This window comes from Vulpes vulpes, chromosome 9, assembly GCF_048418805.1.
Source record: "Vulpes vulpes isolate BD-2025 chromosome 9, VulVul3, whole genome shotgun sequence".
NCBI lineage: Eukaryota > Metazoa > Chordata > Mammalia > Carnivora > Canidae > Vulpes > Vulpes vulpes.
Genome location: NC_132788.1, coordinates 7,520,696 through 7,538,305, shown reverse-complemented (window position 1 = coordinate 7,538,305; position 17,610 = coordinate 7,520,696). Strand labels below are relative to the sequence as shown.

Below are 17,610 nucleotides of genomic sequence, written 5' to 3'. Positions count from 1 at the left end.
TACACCCAGCATGGGACTCGAACCCACAACCCTGAGAACAAGAGTTCCTCTGACTGAGCCAGCCAGGTTCCCCAAAAGTCTGCAGTTTTTAGACGATTGTTTGGCTTCTGTACTCTTCACCACGTGGTTCCTAAGGACTGGTTCCAGTTTGCCAGTATCCTAAAAGTCCAGTGCCTAGAGCTGGGTACTGTAGTCTAATCTGATCAGCCCAGATTAAAGAAGAGCTCTATAACCTCCTGCGTGGGCTCAATTTCTGAGAGTGCAATCTAGGATTATAATTGTACCCCACCCCCGACATCTATCCAGTCAGTTAGCTACCACTGTCATTGATCCTGTTGATGTGTGAAACCTTAGGATGATTTCACTATTCTGCAGTCCCAGACTGTGATTACCTTAGTTTTCAGATCTAGATGCCATACTTGATTTTGTTACTGTTCTCTCTTTGCTAGCTTTTGGCCCTTTCTTACAGTATTGTCGGAACCACCTGTTGGCTCCCATCCTATTCTGCCTTGTATTGCTTTGATTTTAGAAGTGCATTCATTTTTTTTTTATTTTTTTTATTTTTTTTATTTTTTATTTTTTTAGAAGTGCATTCATTAAACATGTTTCTTGTTTGCCTCGGTCTCATGCTGGGCATGTAAAGATGAATTAATCTAAGTTCCTATCCACAAGGAATTGGTCTACTTTTTTTTTTTTTTTAAGATTTTATTTATTTATTCATGAGAATGCACAGAGAGGAGAGAGAGAGAGGCAGAGACACAGGCAGAGGGAGAAGCAGGCTTCATGCAGGGAGCCCGACCTGGGACTCGATCCAGGGTCTCCAGGATCACACCCTGGGCTGCAGGCAGCGCTAAACCGCTGAGCCACCAGGGTTGCCCGGAATTGGTCTACTTAGAGAGCAGTGTGAGGATAAACCTGGGCAGAGGTTTGGTGAGTTGACTTGGAGCCACTCAGTCTGGATAGCCTTAGAGATGCTAATTGCCCTCCTGAGTCTGGAGCACTGATTTTTAGTCCTGATTGTATCTTGGCTCAAATCCAGCTTCAAGCTGGGAAGAGTAGCCTCTGGAAGACAGGATGCAAGTGATTTGCCTTTAAGTATAGGCTTAGAGGGCAGGGTGGTTGGTTAGCTCCACCCTCAAGAAATAACACATTAGGATTTCCTTTTATCATCTCTGAAGGGAGTCAGGAAGTGTGGTCCAGGAATCACAGTAGCACTCTCTTCTCAGATATAGTTATTTTTGCTATTTTTCTGTTTCCTAATCATGAATAGCAGCAAAGAAAGGAACATGTGCTTTTCTTAGGGCTAGTAAAATGAGAGATGTGGGATGACTGCCTTTCTTCCAAGATGTAAAGGGAAGGGACCCCAGAAGACTATCGTGGAGGCTGGGAGGTAAGAAGAGAGGGAAATGGTTTGAGTCCTGAGATATGCCGTAAAGAAGAGAACGAGGTGCTGTCTTGGGCCCATTCGGTATAAAAAACCATTTGTTTGGGAGCTGATAAATTAGGCATGACCTTATAGCTGAGACCAGTACAAACACTGATATGATGAGGTTCAGAAGAGGGGAACCTGATCCAGCCTAGGGAGAGATTAGGAAATACTTCTAAGAGAAAGTGGCCCTTATCCTGAGTCCTAGAGGACAATTTAAGTAGGGGAAGAGAGGCTCTCCAATGAGAGACCAGACGATGAGCATAACAGAGGGAGGGGAGATCAAGAAGCTGCAAGTAAGTTGATAACATGAGAGTGGAGGTGTTTGTTGGGACCATGCAGGAGGTGATACTGGCACATACACACAGAGCAGGACCTTTGTAACCAAGCTGAGGCCTGAGTATGTATACCTTATCTCCTCAGTCAGGTGCTTGGGGACAGGCAGTAGCATCTGATACAATAAGTGGCTTGGTAAATATGGGACTTGGTGCTATACAGGCTCCTTTAGGAAAGTACATCAAACCAACTCGAGTTTAATAAGGGGAAAGGAGTATCATAAACGCAGATAACATTCTCCCAGAAGTCTCCTAGGTCTTACCGAGTCCGTGAGGTCGCAGCATCATAGACAAAACCCCTTTTCTCTCTGCTTTCTCTGCTCCATTCCCTTTCTCCCTCCTGGCTTTCTTTTCTCTTGTTCACTTTTTCCATTATGGCTTTTTTTCATATGGGACCCATATGATTGCCCCAGCTCCTGAATCTCTGATCTTTCATCTCCTGAATGAAAGGCCAAGGAAGAAATGTACTCATAATTTGAGCAAGACCACAAGGCACCAGTTATTGGCCAGGATGGACTGCCCTTAGTTCAGGTGCCCTTCATAGTCCTTTCGTGAGCAGGAAGGTAGGGGATGGGGTCACTTGGGACATGGTGCACCTGAATGTATCCTACAGGTAGAGCTGTGAAGTGGGCAGAGGAGGTACCTCAATACATGGCTAGTTTGTGCATTCTAATATTTATTGAGTGCTTTTTATGTGTGTGGCATGGGAAAATTTATGGACAAAAGAAATGCAAAATGCTTTGCAACGTGTTTCTGTAGGTATGTAAGATAATGTGTATGTTATCATTTGAGTATTTCTAGTACTTTTCTTGAGAATTACCTAATTCTGTTTGACTAGATAGTCCTTAGGGCCAGAGGTGATTTTGGAGAAGATCCATGATAAGCTAATGGGCCAGCTCTAAACTAAATGGCATTCTTATGTATTTGTGAAGTCATCACCTGCTTATCTTTTTGTCTAAATCCAGTGAGCTTTATATGTTACCTGAAAGCCTTAGGATACTTTCACTGCTTCTAGGAGGGTAGCACCTACTGCGCATTTGACCAATCTTACCAGGCGAAAAGACGTTCATTCCTTCTTTCAGTCATTTCTTTTTCTTTTCATTAAACATTGATTCAACATCTTGTGCTACACGTTAGGGCGGCATCTTCTTGTCCTTGGTGCTGAAGGCACAAAGATTTATATTAGACTGTTCTAAGAGATCCCTCCACTTAATAGTAAAAACAGACATGGGAGGAATGTCACCTTGGGCTGAGGGGTAGTGTTTGCAGATAGCACAGCTGTGGGACTATAGGTTGCTTTGGGAGATGGGGAGGGAAAGAAGATTTCAGTAGGCAAGAGTCAGATTCTAGAAGATCTTAAATTTCATTGTATTTTATCCTGCAGGGTGGTCATCCAAAGACAGGGGACGGTTAATGGTTTTAGGCATGGAAGTTAAATGACTAGATTGAATTTATTAATTAAAGATTTTTCAAATTTATTTTAGTGTATGTGAGGCAGTGGGGAGGGCAAGAGGAAGAGAGAATCTTAAGCAGACTCTGCTGAGCATGGAGTCCAATGCAGGGCTTAACCTCACAACCTTAAAATTAGGACCCTGAGATCAACTACTTGAGCTGAAACCAAGAGTCAGATACTTAACCTACTGCACCACCCAGGTGCCCTCAGATTTGCATTTAGAAAGATGCTCGTGGCTATGTGGAGGATGGATAGAGGGTGGAGATGATTTTTGGCAAAGAAAACCGTCCCTTAAACTGTTTGCTGGGGATCCCTGGGTGGCTCAGAGGTTTGGCGCCTGCCTTTGGCCCAGGGCGTGGTCCTGGAGGCCCAGGATCAAGTCCCACATTGGGCTCCCTGCGTGGAGCCTGCTTCTCCCTCTGCCTGTGTCTCTGCCTCTCTCTCATGAATAAATAAATAAAATCTTAAAAAAAAAAAAAATAAACTGTTTGCCTTTTGCTTCTTTACCTGTTAGAAAACTGGAAGACTGGGTTTTTTTTTTTGGAATTCCTCCTAACTGCCTTACTGCACTCCTTGCCCTTTCCTCATCTCAGGTACATCTCATTGCCTGTATTTTGAGTGACTTGGGGTTGATTATAATGTAGTTCCATTGACCTGGTGGTTTTGTTAGGTAAGCAAATATCAGCTCAGTCATGGGCTAACATTGTTTTGCCTTCCCATTCAGATTGAAAGATGATGATAGTGGGGACCATGATCAGAATGAAGAAAACAGCACACAGAAAGATGGTGAGAAGGAAAAAACGGAACGAGACAAAAGTCAGGGCAGCAGTAAGAGGAAGGTGAGTTTTGTGCTTTATAGATAGAGGTGCCCTTGGACTTGAGATTTGGTTATCTTGTGGAATCTGTTATGTGAAAGACACTGGATTAACTTGATGGCACCCTGTTTGGGGATATATGCTTTTTTTTTTTTTTTAAGAGTTTATTTATTTATTTGAGAGAGAGAATGTACATGCGCAGATGTGTGAGCAGGGGGAGGAGCAGAGGGAGAGGGATAAACAGACTCTGAGCTGAGTGTGGAGTCCGACTTGGGGCTCTATCTCATGACCCTGAGATCATGACCTGAGCTGTAATCAAGAGTCAGGCACCCAGGTCCCCCTGGAATATCTGCTTTTACTCTCAAAAAAAAAAGATTGTTGAATCACTGACGTTCATATTGGAAGTTAGAACTTTTCCCTTGGGATCCCTGGGTGGCGCAGCGGTTTGGCGCCTGCCTTTGGTCCAGGGCGCGATCCTGGAGACCCGGGATCGAATCCCACATCAGGCTCCCGGTGCCTGGAGCCTGCTTCTCCCTCTGCCTATGTCTCTGCCCCCCCCCCCCCCCCCGTGACTATCATAAATAAATAAAAATTTTAAAAAAATTTAAAAAAAAAGAACTTTTCCCTTGCCACAGGATCTTGAGATGTTGCCTTGCTTTACAGCATTCTCCCAGCATGAGAGATTAACCCTGGAGTTTAACAGGGCTATTTGTTGCTTCGTAAGCTGCTGCTGAGTATTTCAAGTCCTACACATCCCTTCAAATTTTAGACTCTTTAGTTAATAGTAGTCTAAGCTGAAAGTGACTTGGAAAGGAGAAAATTTAGAGAATGAGAGATAGATGGATCAATTTCTTTTTTTTTTTTTTTTGGAATATCAAAACAATTGTTTATCTCATGAGGTCAAGTACTATCCAGATACAAACACTATAGGTGCTAAGAGAAAGGTGAATGAGACTATGGATCAAGGGATTTATATTTAATAGTAGCAGTAATAATGGTAGCTGACACTGAGCACTTAACTATATGTCAGGCACTATGCTAAGCACTTTACATCTATTAATTTTTTTTAAGATTTATTTATTTATTTATGATAGACACACAGAGAGAGAGAGGCAGAGACACAGGAGGAGGGAGAAGCAGGCTCCATACCGGGAGCCCGACGCGGGACTCGATCCTGGGACTCCAGGATCGTGCCCTGGGCCAAAGGCAGGCGCCAAAATGCTGAGCCACCCAGGGATACCCCTCTATTAATTTATTTGTTCCTCTCAGCAGCTCTACGATATGGTTGTTATTATTTCCTTAATCTTGCAAGTAAGCAGCAGAGGCACAAACAGGTTACATAGCTTGTCAAGGTTACTAGTCAGTGAGTGATAAAGTATCATAGAGGAGGCAGTACTTGGCCTGGGAGTACTTGGCTGGGATAAGATATAAATGTAAATACCTAAGATAGAAAACAGAAAGTTACAAATGCCATAAGAATACAGATAAAATGTTACAGGAACTTAGAGTCAGTTAAACACTAAAGAAATTTTTTGTGTAGCGGCACCTGGGTGGTTCAGTCAGTTGAATGTCTGCCTTCGGTTCAGGTTGTGATCTCAAGGTCCCTCAGCAGGGAGTCTGCTTCTCCCTCACTCTGCTCCATCTCTCTAAGTAAGTAAAATCTTAGAAAAAGAAAAGAAATTTACTGTGTAAGTGGAATCTTGGGCATGTTGCAGGTGGTGCAGTGTATCCTTTTTGTGGAGGTGGTTAAGGGGTGACACTGTAAAATGTTTTCTCAGTCTCTGATCATGTGAAAAATGCCCTAGATTAACACAGCTTCTTTAATTCACAGGCTGTTGTCCCTGGGCCAGCAGAGCATCCCCTGCAGTACAACTATACTTTCTGGTACTCCAGAAGAACCCCTGGCCGTCCCACCAGCTCACAGAGCTATGAACAGAATATCAAACAGATCGGCACCTTTGCCTCTGTGAGTACTTACTGGTTTAAGGCAATTCTTTTTTTTTTATTTTTTTATTTTTATTTATTTATGATAGTCACACACAGAGAGAGAGAGGCAGAGACACAGGCAGAGGGAGAAGCAGGCTCCATGCACCGGCAGGCGCCAAACCGCTGCGCCACCCAGGGATCCCTACTTACTGGTTTAATGTAGTAAGCCTTTGTAGTAGCATTCATGCCTATACTTACACCACTGCGTTTATTTACCTTCCTGGTAACCTACTTAGGATTCTGGTTTCCTTATTTGACTGACCTGAGTCTCTAAGGTGAGGTTTGCTCATTTTTAGATTTTTCATTAGATGTCCCATAGGTAACATACAGAGGTATCAAGAAGTATATGAATTGTCAAATTGACCATAAGGGGACAATACAAACATATAGGTTTGTTTAAATAGATACATATTGAGTCCTATTGTATAGTGCAAAGTGTCATGGAGGATGAAAAATTTTATAATACATTTTTTTTTTTTAAGATTTTTATTTATTCGTGAGAGATACAGAGAGAGAGGCAGACATAGGCAGAGGGAGAAGCAGGCTCCTTGCAGGGAGCCCGATGCAGGACTCAATCCCCAGAGCATGGGACTCTTAAACATGGGGGCATAGAGCTTACTTTAAAAAACAAAACAAAACAAAACAAAAACCCTCTCGTTAGGGTTTTGAACCTGTTAGTAATTATGCATGAAGTAGCATCTTTCTCTGTGTTCAAAAAGAAAATTAAATCCTAAGAATTGTTTTCATATATCCTGTCAGAACCCAAGCTCTGTTTCTCTCCCTCACAGTTGTCTAAGTTTGTGTACCCTGAAACCTGTCTGCAGCTAAAACCAACCTTGTTCAACAAAAATTTTTATGCACTTCCTATGTGCTATATACATTTGATCTCTGGGCAGAATCAAATGGATTTGTTATTTTCTTGAAATTTGTGGAGGTTTTTTCCTATTTAAAGTGCAGACACGGGACGCCTAGGTGGCTCAGTGGTTGGGTGTCTGCCTTCAGCTCAGGGCGTGATCCCCGGATCCAGGATCAAGTCCCACATCGGGCTCCCTGCATGGAGGCTGCTTCTCTCTCTGCCTGTGTCTCTGCCTCTCTCTCTCTCTCTCTGTCTCTAATGAATAAATAAATAAAATCAAAAGAAAAATAAAGTGCAGACACTGGAAAATGAAACTATAACAGATAGTAAACATTACAATAGGTAAAGAAGAAAGACAGTAATAAGCACTTAATGTAATTTCCTTAGATCTTTATAATAGCCCTATGAGATCAGTGATATTTATCCATATTTCACAAGCAAGGAAAAGTGAAACTTGGATTAAGTATCTGGTCAAAAGTATCAAGCCAGTCATAATCTACTTTAAGTGGAGGAGCCTGGATTACAATCAGGTTGGTTAGGCTGTAAAAGCCACATTCCAAAGCCTGTACAGACTCTTTCATTCACTCTTCCTTTACACCAAAGTGCATGTCAAGTGTCTCTAATATTTTTTAATGTTGCTTACTAGACAAACTATTATTAATCATATATATGTATGTATGTGTTTATATATATCTGATAATCAGATTATCTGATGACTCTGTTGAGTTGATACAATTTTAGCCCAAAGCAAGGATCTTACTTTAGTTAGCTGTGCTTCCCTGTTTTTTTTGTTTGGTTTGGTTTGTTTTTTTTTTAAGTAGTCTCCATGCCCAGTGTGGGGCTCAAACTCATGACTCTGAGATCAAGAGCTGCATGCTCCACTGATTGAGCCAGCCTAGTGCCTACCTGTGCTCCCTTATTACTGGCAAATGTAGGCTTTTTTGAAATACTAAAAAGAGCTTGTGCATTGGGTGCATATTTGGTTCAGGAAATGTTTGTTGAATGAATTCCATAAGAGTTCTAAAATGAATCGGGACCTTGCCCTTAGAGAAATAAGTCATTCTCAGAGATTTCTAATACAGGGAGACAGAAGTGCTATAAGGAAGGCATGGCTAGGGGCACCTGGGTGGCTCAGTGGTTGAGCTTCTGCCTTCAGCTCAGGTTGTGATCCCAGAGTCCTGGGATGGAGTCCTACAGCAGGCTCCCTATAGGGAGCTTGCCTCTCCTTCTGCCTGTGTCTCTGCCTCTCTCTGCTTCTCCCTCTGCCTATGTCTCTGCCTCTCTCTTTGTGTCTCTTATGAATAAATAAATAAAATCTTTGGAAAAAATTTTAAAAAGGAAGGCATGGCTAAAGTGCTCTTGAAATTCAAAGGAAAGAAGGAATTAATTCCAACTTGGGGAAAGCCTCTTTCGAGCAGATGGGCTTAAAATTAAACTTAAGGAACACCTGGCTGGCTCAGTCAGAAGAACATGCAACTCTTAATCTCCTGGTTGTGAGAGTTCAAGCCCCATGTTGGATATACAGATTACTGAAGTAAAAATAAATAAATTTAAATATATATATGAATAAAATAACCTTGAACTTAAAATTTTGAACAGGAGATATGAAAGAAAGGAATTCTTGGTAAAGGAAACAATAGAAATAAGCTTTTAAAAATATCAGAGCATTTCTAACATTCCTTAATCTATCACAGAAATGTTGTTGACCTGCCATGTGGGAATGTTAGACATTACAGGAAAGGTAGCAGCCCATTGTGTTATGAACAACTGGATGAGCACTCGGAGGGTCAGAGAAGACTGAACTTGGGTAGGGGGTAGTTTTTATTCAGGATTCTGTTTAGTTATTTGGGGGATAGTTGTGAATATTTCTAACATTTTTCTTTCCTTTTAAGAAAGTGTTATATATGAATTTACCCAACTCGTGCACAAAGTGTTTCCTCCCTCCCCCCCTTTTTTTTTAAAGATTTTACTTATTTGAGAGAGCACACACACAAGTTGGGGGGAAGGGCAGAGGGAGAGGCAGATTCCCCACTGAGCGGGGAGCCCATATGACATGGGGAGCAGGGAGCCCATATGACTTGGGGAGCAGGGAGCCATATGACATGGGGCTCCATAAGTGGGGCTCAACCCCCGATCACAAACCGAGCCAAAGACAGACACTTAACTGACTGACCCCCCCCCAGGTACCTCCCTTTTGGCATAAATGTTTAGTTAACTAGAGCAGCAGCAGCAGCAACATCTAGGGTATCATTCTTCCAGATTCAGTGGGTGTGTGACCACAGTGTTCATAGTTGACTGTCCTGTAATTCAAGGCATTAGGAAATGCCTAACAATGTTAGGTTCCTTACAGAGAAATAATGACATTTTAGAACGTTTTATCAAATCCAAAGTAGTATATCTCAGTGCTCCTTAATTCTAATATTTGACCATATTTCAAAGTTCTTGAAGTCAGGGTGACTGAGAAGGCAGTGTCTTGAAATGGAAAGAGCAGTGGACTTGGGGATCATATGGCTCATCTGCTCTGGTTCCTGACTCAGGGCAGGGCGAGTTCTGAAACCATTTTCTCAACTATAAAATGAGAAACCTAGTTGAGACTTTTTTTCCCCCACAAAGATTTTAATTTAGGGACTCCTGGATGACTCAGTGGATGAGCATCTGCCTTTGGCTTTGGTCGTGATTCCAGGGTCCTGGGATCTAGCCCTGCATCAGGCTTCCCACAGGGAGCCTGCCTCTCCCTCTGCCTATGTCTCTGCCTCTCTCTGTCTCTCTCATGAATAAATAAATAAAATCTTTTTTTAAAAAAAGATTGTATTTTAGAGAGAGTATATTTGTGACTGGGGGGAGGGACAAACGGATAGGGAGAGGGGAAGTAGACTCCCTGCTGAGCTCAGAGCCCCAAGTAGCCAATGTAGGGCTCGTCACACAACCCCGAGACCATGACCTGAGCCAAAACCAAGAGTCAGTCAGACACTCAACCAACTGAGCTACCCAGGCTTCCCAAGATTATTTCTGAAGTATTTTGTGCAGCTCCACATTCTGAGTCTGAACATTTGTTTTTTGCTTTCAGTGAGGAGTTTCAAAAACCAAAATTGCCTAAAGAGAAAGAAGAAAAAATCTTTTAAAGCCTAATCGTATTTCTCAATTTGTTTACCTCATCTCTTCTTGTTTTGGATATAAGATTGGAACTGTAAGATTTGTAGTCTGGCCATAAAATTGGGAGAGACTAAGTTATTATTATTTTTTTTAAAGGACTTCCTTTTTTTTTCTTAAGGATTTTATTTATTTATTTATGAGAAATACAGAGAGAGAGAGAGAGGCAGAGACACAGGCAGATGGAGAAGCAGGCTCCATGCAGGGAGCCCGATGCGGAACTTGATCCCAGGTCTCCAGGATCACGCCCCGAGCCCAAGGCAGGCGCTAAACCACTGAGCCACCACAGGAATCCCCGGGAGAGAATAAATTGTTAATAGAGCAGTACTTGTTCAGGGAATTGTGGGTGGCTGGTATACTTTCTCCCTAACCACCCCTACCTCCAATTCCTAATTCACAATGAGCCACAGGCTTTAGTGGGTATATTTTGTTTCTTCCCACTGTTTCAGAATGGAAAAAGATGATTGCTCATTGGATACATATGGCCACTTACTTTCCCCAGTCACTGTATACAATTAAACATAGCAATTATTGAGATGAGACACTCCTTCATATTCCTATGGATGGCATTTGTTCCTGACTTCTTTGTAATGTGAGACAGTTCCCATGTACCTGTTCTCTAGAGGAACTGTAGGAACAGCCGCTTCATAAAGTGTAAGGTCTCTTTCTCCTTACTTGCTCTCCACATCTAAAAGTATGACCTGAATCTCTGTCTACTCAGTACCTATTTTTAACTACACATTATTGTGTCTTTCTGGGTGTTTCTTTAGAGCCTCCTCATTGATGTGTTGGCAAATCCCAACACCGTCTTTACACTATTCCATGTTTTTCCTTTCTTCCTAAAGTGTGCCTCTTCACTAGCCAGTATTTTGTGGGTATCCCCTTTGAGTTATAAAGGACTAGGGAGTAGGGTCTCCTTATCATGGCACTGCTGAGTGAATCGGAAATAGCTTGATGAGTAGGAATAAGCATGAATCTGATAGAGAAACTTATCTAGTTTTCTAACAGGATTGTGAAGGAGGGACAAGGAGAAACAAGTTTTCTAGCTAAGAAGAGGGACTTAAATCCCAAGTATGAGAGGCTGTGCTCCATTTGGTTTTGACTATTCTGGCCTTAGCAAAGGGCTCCATGTTTAGAGTAATGCATGTAGTTGTTTCTATCACTTCTGCTTAGTAGCCAAACAGAACAAAAATATATGCATTGTAGTTAACACTGTATCTGCCAGTAACAGTGTTTGATTGAGAAGTGATCAGACTTCATGGGGATGTGATGTACAGCATAATGACTATAGTTAATCATACTGTTTTTTGTTTTCCCATATTGTATTTTTTAAAAAGTGATTTGGTTCTCAAAAGATACATTCAGGCTAAGGTTATGTGGCACTCTAATATACCTCAAAAATAAAAGGATTCCACTGTGTTGGGACACTTGGCTGGCTGTTGGTAGAGTGTGAAATTGTTTTTTTTTTCTTTCCTTTTTTAAGGATTTTTTTTTTTTTTTCATGAGAGCCACACAGAGACAGAGACATAGGCAGAGGGAGAAGCAGGCTTCCTGTAGGGAACCCGATGTGGGACTCGATTCTGGGACTCCAGGCTCACGCCCTCAGCCAGGGGCAGGCGCTAAACCCCTGAGCCACCTAGGTGTCCCTAGAATGGGAAACTCCTAATCTCACGGTCATGAGTTCAAGCCCCACATTGGGCATAGAGCCTACTAAAATAAAATAACATAACAAAATAAAAGGATTCCACTGTGTAAAACAAGGTTCTCTTAGCATGCAGTGATTATCCTGGAGCTTCTATAACTAGGACTCCAGGCTGAGGCTGTCATTTTTCTCCTAAAGAGTTCATTCTTGGGATGCCTGGGTGGCTTAGTGGTTGGGCGGCTGCCTTCGACTCAGGTCGTGATTCCAGGATCTGGGATCAAGGCCTGCATCTGGCTTCTGTGAAGAGTCTGTTTCACCCTCTGCCTGTGCTCTGCCTCTCTCTCTCTCTGTGTCTCATGATTAAATAAATAAATCTTAAAATAAAAAAAAAAACAGGGCAGCCCAGGTGGCGCAGCGGTTTAGTGCCGCCTGCAGCTCAGGGTGTGATCCTGGAGACCCAGGATCGAGTCCCACATCAGGCTCCTTGCATGGAGCCTGCTTCTCCCTCTGCCTGTGTCTCTGCTTCTCTCTCTCTCTCTCTCTCTGTGTGTGTGTGTCTCTCATGAATAAATAAATAAAATCTTTTAAAAATAAAAAAATAAACAATCCTCATTCTTGTATCAACAAACAACATGCCTTCCTTCCCACATATTTCCCCAAATGAAAATTTATCTTCAAAAAAGTAGAATCTGTAGCAGAGTGTCTTCCATGTTTGTCTTCTCTTAAATGTCATATTCAAAGAAAAAGAAAAGACACATCTTTTTTACTCTGGGGTCTTCTCTCTACAGGTGGAGCAGTTCTGGAGGTTTTATAGCCACATGGTACGTCCTGGGGACCTGACAGGCCACAGTGACTTCCATCTCTTCAAAGAAGGAATTAAGCCCATGTGGGAGGTAAGCTTGGAGGATCTCAGATCACTTTTCTGATTGTTTGGGGTTTTTTCTCCCTAATAAGAGTAAAAGTATTTAAAATCTTGCCTCAAAGCTACATCACTATTTGGTATATCCTTAGAGCCAGGGCCTTGGAAAAGGTACTAATGTCATTGCTTGTCTGTGTCGGTGGTTTACAGAGATTGTTTATATCACTAAAATGGTATTATAACAACATTAAAGGACTTTTTTTTTTAATTACCCCATTCCCATCAAACTGGTTGTGCATGTATGTGATATAGTACTGTAGTGTACATGTGACAGAAACTGGTAAAAAGTAAGCTTGCTTATAGGCAGTAGTTGGAGACCCAGAGCTGAGCTCTGATCTCTTTGCTGTAATCCATCTTCTATTCTGATGCCAGCATTTTTTATTTTATTTTATTTTTTTTATTATTTTTTTATTTTTAAATATTTTATTTATTTATTCATGAGAGACACAGATAGAGTGAGTCAGACACAGACAGAGAAGCAGGCTCCATGCAGGAAGACCGATGCGGGACTCGATCCCGGGACTCCAGGATCACGCCCTGAGCCGAAGGCAGACGCCAAACTGCTGAGCCACCCAGGGATCCCAGCATTTTTTTTTTTTTAAGAAGACAAATGTGAACACACGTGCACACCTAACTACAGGCCCTTTGCAGCTCTGCATTGCTCACGTGCTCTTGCACTCACTTGCCCTCCAGGCCTCATCTCCCAGCATGCCTCAGCCTTCCCTTCAGTGTGCTAGTCTTCTTTGCCTGTCTCCCTGACACACGAACCACTTTGTACACACACATGATTTTTTTGATGCCTGCAGAGCCCTTCACCTGCTTTACTTGCCTAACTGGGCATCACTCAAGACCCAGCTTAAATGTTTCCTCCTGAGTGTTTCTATCTTGTTTTTCTTTAACGTAGTGTATCTCTGGTACAGCAACACTTCTCCAACTGTACTGCTCTGATTTATCCACTAGATTGGGTCTGGTAGAGACTGTGGCTTTATGTCCGTGTGCTTGAGATATCATGACACTTGGGAAACTTTTAGTGAATGAAGCGAGGAATAATCTGTGTTTGAAATCTGACATCGCTTCATTTTGATTCCTAAAATAGTTCCAAAGAGAGAGAATTGTTTTTAAAGGGTCAGTTTAGCCATTCGTTGTAATGGCTTGTACCAAGGATTCCTACCTTGTTTTTCTTTTTTTCCTATTTCTTGTCTCCCTTGTCCTACCATCATTTTTCCTATAAAGTTGAATAACTGGAAGGTGACAAGACTTTAGTGTTCAAGGGACACTTGGCTTTTATCTTGCCGGCTTTTATTATGTAAAAGTAAAAGACCTGTGAAAGCACATTTTAACTTTAATGGTTTCTTTCTTGTACAGGATGATGCAAATAAAAATGGTGGCAAGTGGATTATTCGACTGCGGAAGGGCTTGGCATCCCGTTGCTGGGAGAATCTCATCCTGGCCATGTTGGGGGAACAGTTCATGGTTGGGGAGGAGATCTGTGGGGCTGTGGTCTCTGTCCGGTTTCAGGTAAGCCACTCCATGGGCAGGTCTGGTTTCCTGTATTGCCTTTGCTCTCCTCACTTCCTCTGGTTTGCTTTGACGATTCCTTCTGTTCCTCCTGTAGGAGGACATTATTTCAATATGGAATAAGACTGCCAGTGACCAAGCAACCACAGCCCGCATCCGGGATACCCTTCGGCGAGTGCTTAACCTACCTCCCAACACCATTATGGAGTACAAAACCCACACCGACAGCATCAAGTATGTGTTGGGGGTGCTCGGGGGGCATATCCCTAAGCTTAGCAGAAATAGGTCCTTAGTTGGGCCCAGAGGGATATGTGGTTGTACAGGAGCCTGACTTACGGAGAAGGGACAGACCAGTCTTCCCCTCTAGTGCTTCTGGCCACTTGTAGCAGTTGTTTGCTGGTGAGGCTCCCTGCCCACCTACACTTGGGGCGCTTTGTATCAGAGAGAGCCCTTCTGCAGAATTCTGCAGAATCCCAGTTGCACTGCCTGGGCTTGCTTCATTTACACAGGCTGTCTTGTCTTTCATTCACTAACCACTATCTTAAAATGAAAGACAAAGGTGCTCTTCTTTTTCTTGCTGTTTTTAAGGATAATTTCACTGAATAGTCCAGTCCTCCTCCCTGTCTGCCCCTCACCCCACTTTTGCATGTCTTTTTAACTTGTTAGTGTCAGTCTGTTTTCTTTGTCCTGGGAAATCGACTTCTTATTGGAAATGATGACTCTACTTCCTTGTGTGTAGAACTGAAATTGTAGAGGAGGCAGAATAGTGCGTTTGTGAGAGTAGAATCTAAGGGGAAGTAAGCTTTGCGATCTACCTAGGACTCGGGATACCTAGAATTGGATGTCCACAAATTGGAATCATAGGTTAGGGTTGCTCCTTCAGTGACCAAAGTCATAAATAAATTCAGGTTATTATGAAGAAGTTGTGGGGAGTGGCTGTCAGGTTTTCTCAAAACTAGAGGGAGAGCTAGCCAACTAGGAGTCAGGACTTTGAGGTTTAACTCTCTCCTTTGACTCCAGTATCAATATGTGCCTTTGGCAAGTCTCTGCCACTCTGTTTCAGTCTCCCCATCTGTAAAATGGAGGATAATAATACTTTATCTAACAGGGTTGTTGTGAGGCTGATTTAATCTTTGTAATTGAACGTCCTCAGGTGGAGAATGCTATTGCAGGGCCAAGTATTATTATTGCTGTCATCGTCATCATTAGTAATAATATCATCATCATGTTATTCTTATTAAAGACCAGTAATAAGCCCAGCGATGGTGTTCAGCAGGCAAACTATTTGGGAATCTTTTTCCCATGCATTTACTGATAACGTTGTGGGTGGAATTGGCTTAAACTAGCCAAGTGCCAGTTTTTTACTGGGAACACTGCCACAAGCATTGGTCCGCAATCACATGGCTGGCTGTGACTCCTCCGTAAACACCCAACAGTTACTAGCCAGCCGTGGCCCCGGTTGCTTGCCTTAGCACTCCTGAGTTAGCATTGTTTTTCTCTAGGCAGATTTCCCCCATTCTTCATTCTGGAAGAGAATAGTTTCTGCCCTCCAGCCAGACATGGTCCAGGTTGGAAAGGTCTACACCTACTTTTTCTAGGACTCTTACGGTCAGGGTTCCCAAATGCCCCCCACCACCTCCCCAATTCTCACAGAAGCAAGCTTTTACCTGGATAGGAAAGGGAAAGAGGTATTTTTCAACTCTCCCCTCCACTGTTCTCCCTCTCTAATACCCTGAGGCAATTCTTCCTGACTTTTGTAGAAATGTGAACAAGTTCTTACAGAGTCTAGGAGAGCCCGTGGGCTTTTTGCCTTAGTCTGCTGCTCGCTGCTTTATCAAGAGATCTGCCTAGCACTCCAGCCCTACAGCCACAGGGACCAGAAACCCTCCTTGAGTCCCAGATGCTACTTTCCCTCGCGTCTCCCTCTCTTTCCTCTCCCAATGTGCCCACCTTTTGCACTTCCACTAGAATGCCAGGCAGGCTGGGCCCCCAAAGGCTCCTTTTTCAAAACCTCTGGAAGCCGCGGTTGAATGTGCCATGACCCTCTCCCTCTCTGGATGGCACCATCATTGAAGCTGGCATCATCGGAGTCTCTTGTTCTGTTGGCGTGCTACCTGGAAGATCCTTCTGTCCTGGACAAGAGGAATTGGAAGAGCATTTTATGTTTTAAGAACAGGCTGATACACAGCAGCTACAACAACAGCTGAGATCACTTAATAAATGGTGCTAAACTAGCTTGTCTCATGCTCTCGCTCTTTATGGTGCATCAAAGAAGTGGCCTTTCAGACTGACTGTCACCATATTAAGGAATGGCACAGACTTCTCCATGGAGGGCCATCTGGGGAATGCAGCCTCATTTCCATAAGCCCATTGTAGTGTCACATGATATTTTTTCCAGTTCTGCTGAGGTCTGACATAATGAGGTGATATCTCGCTCTCAAAATGAGACCCCATTTTCTGGTACTTGAACTGTAGTTCCCATCTGGTCACACTGATGACCAGAACAGAATGATTTCTGATTAGAATTCAGCTTGAAAGTCTGTTACAGTTGGAAAGGGGGATCCTTGGCCTTTGCTTTGCTGACTTTGTTTGCCTTCACTTCAAAGAACTCTCTTGCTTGGAGGTAAAGCCCTGCTTCCTTCTGTGTGTGGCTGTGTGTATGTAGTTTCCTCGCTTTGTGTTAACAGGGTTTTCTCACTGTGCCAGAGCTGCCCAAGCTACGAGCTCTTTGTCAGCCTTCTCCCTTCTGTTTTCCATTTAGAGCCAAATCCTCTTCCTCTTTGAGCTAGTCCTGCTTGCAAGGTTTCAGGGTTCTAGCCCTTCCCTTTCTCCCAGTTCCCCAGGGTTATTGTGCATTAGGATCTGGGGTGGGGAAATGTCTTCATCCTGTCTGAGTTTGCTCCTTAGGATATCTGACTGTAGCACATAACAGCCCCTCATATGCTTTGTAACTTGGCTCGTACGTGCTGCAGCGTGCCCTTTAGGCAACCTGCAGGTGGAATTTCAACAGGCCTCATGTTACTTTAAGTTTTCATATGAGCTACTCCCCAAACCAAAAATAAACAATTTTTGCAGAACTTTAGGTCTGGTTGCCTAATAGCATCTTGAAGGTGGCTCTGGGTGTAATGTGGAGTTTTCCAAAGCGGCTATTCCATTTTGGTAGCAACACCCTGCGCTTATACGGTCTGCACGTGGCCCAGGATCTCACAGAACACACAATGGGACTAGCGTTCAACATTCTGGAGGTGTTTGTGTCATTGTTCCTCTGTTTATTGCATATCCAAAACTGGTTGGGATACCTAGAAAATGGGAGATTTTTTGGCAAATGGAAATGCCTGTTCTCTATATTTTCAGCATTTGTCAAAAAATTACCTTCTATGGGTGGCCTTCTCCCTTTTCCCTTCCAATATTATGTTACATGTATTGACCTTAATTTCAGCTATATAACTGGTCCAAGAGATAAGCTTGATGCCTCCATCCGGAGTAAGAGTTGATCAGAAAGCACCAAAC

At 42.9% G+C, this 17,610-nt stretch overlaps 1 protein-coding gene across 6 annotated transcripts in view; it reads left to right on the top strand.

Moving 5' to 3' along the window:
* Nucleotides 1-17,610, top strand: part of EIF4E2 (eukaryotic translation initiation factor 4E family member 2) — a 32,017-nt gene that overhangs the window by 2,132 nt on the left and 12,275 nt on the right. For 2 of the 6 annotated variants that reach the window (XM_026006244.2, XM_026006245.2), the window contains exons 2-6: nucleotides 3,939-4,053; nucleotides 5,861-5,995; nucleotides 12,452-12,556; nucleotides 13,948-14,100; nucleotides 14,198-14,334. In XM_026006244.2, the coding sequence (XP_025862029.2) occupies nucleotides 3,939-4,053; nucleotides 5,861-5,995; nucleotides 12,452-12,556; nucleotides 13,948-14,100; nucleotides 14,198-14,334 (645 nt within the window). Of the gene's footprint in view, nucleotides 1-3,938; nucleotides 4,054-5,860; nucleotides 5,996-12,451; nucleotides 12,557-13,947; nucleotides 14,101-14,197; nucleotides 14,335-16,068; nucleotides 16,335-17,610 lie in introns of those variants that run through there. The other 4 variants (XM_072719159.1, XM_072719158.1, XM_026006243.2 and 1 more) reach the window with 3 other exon arrangements.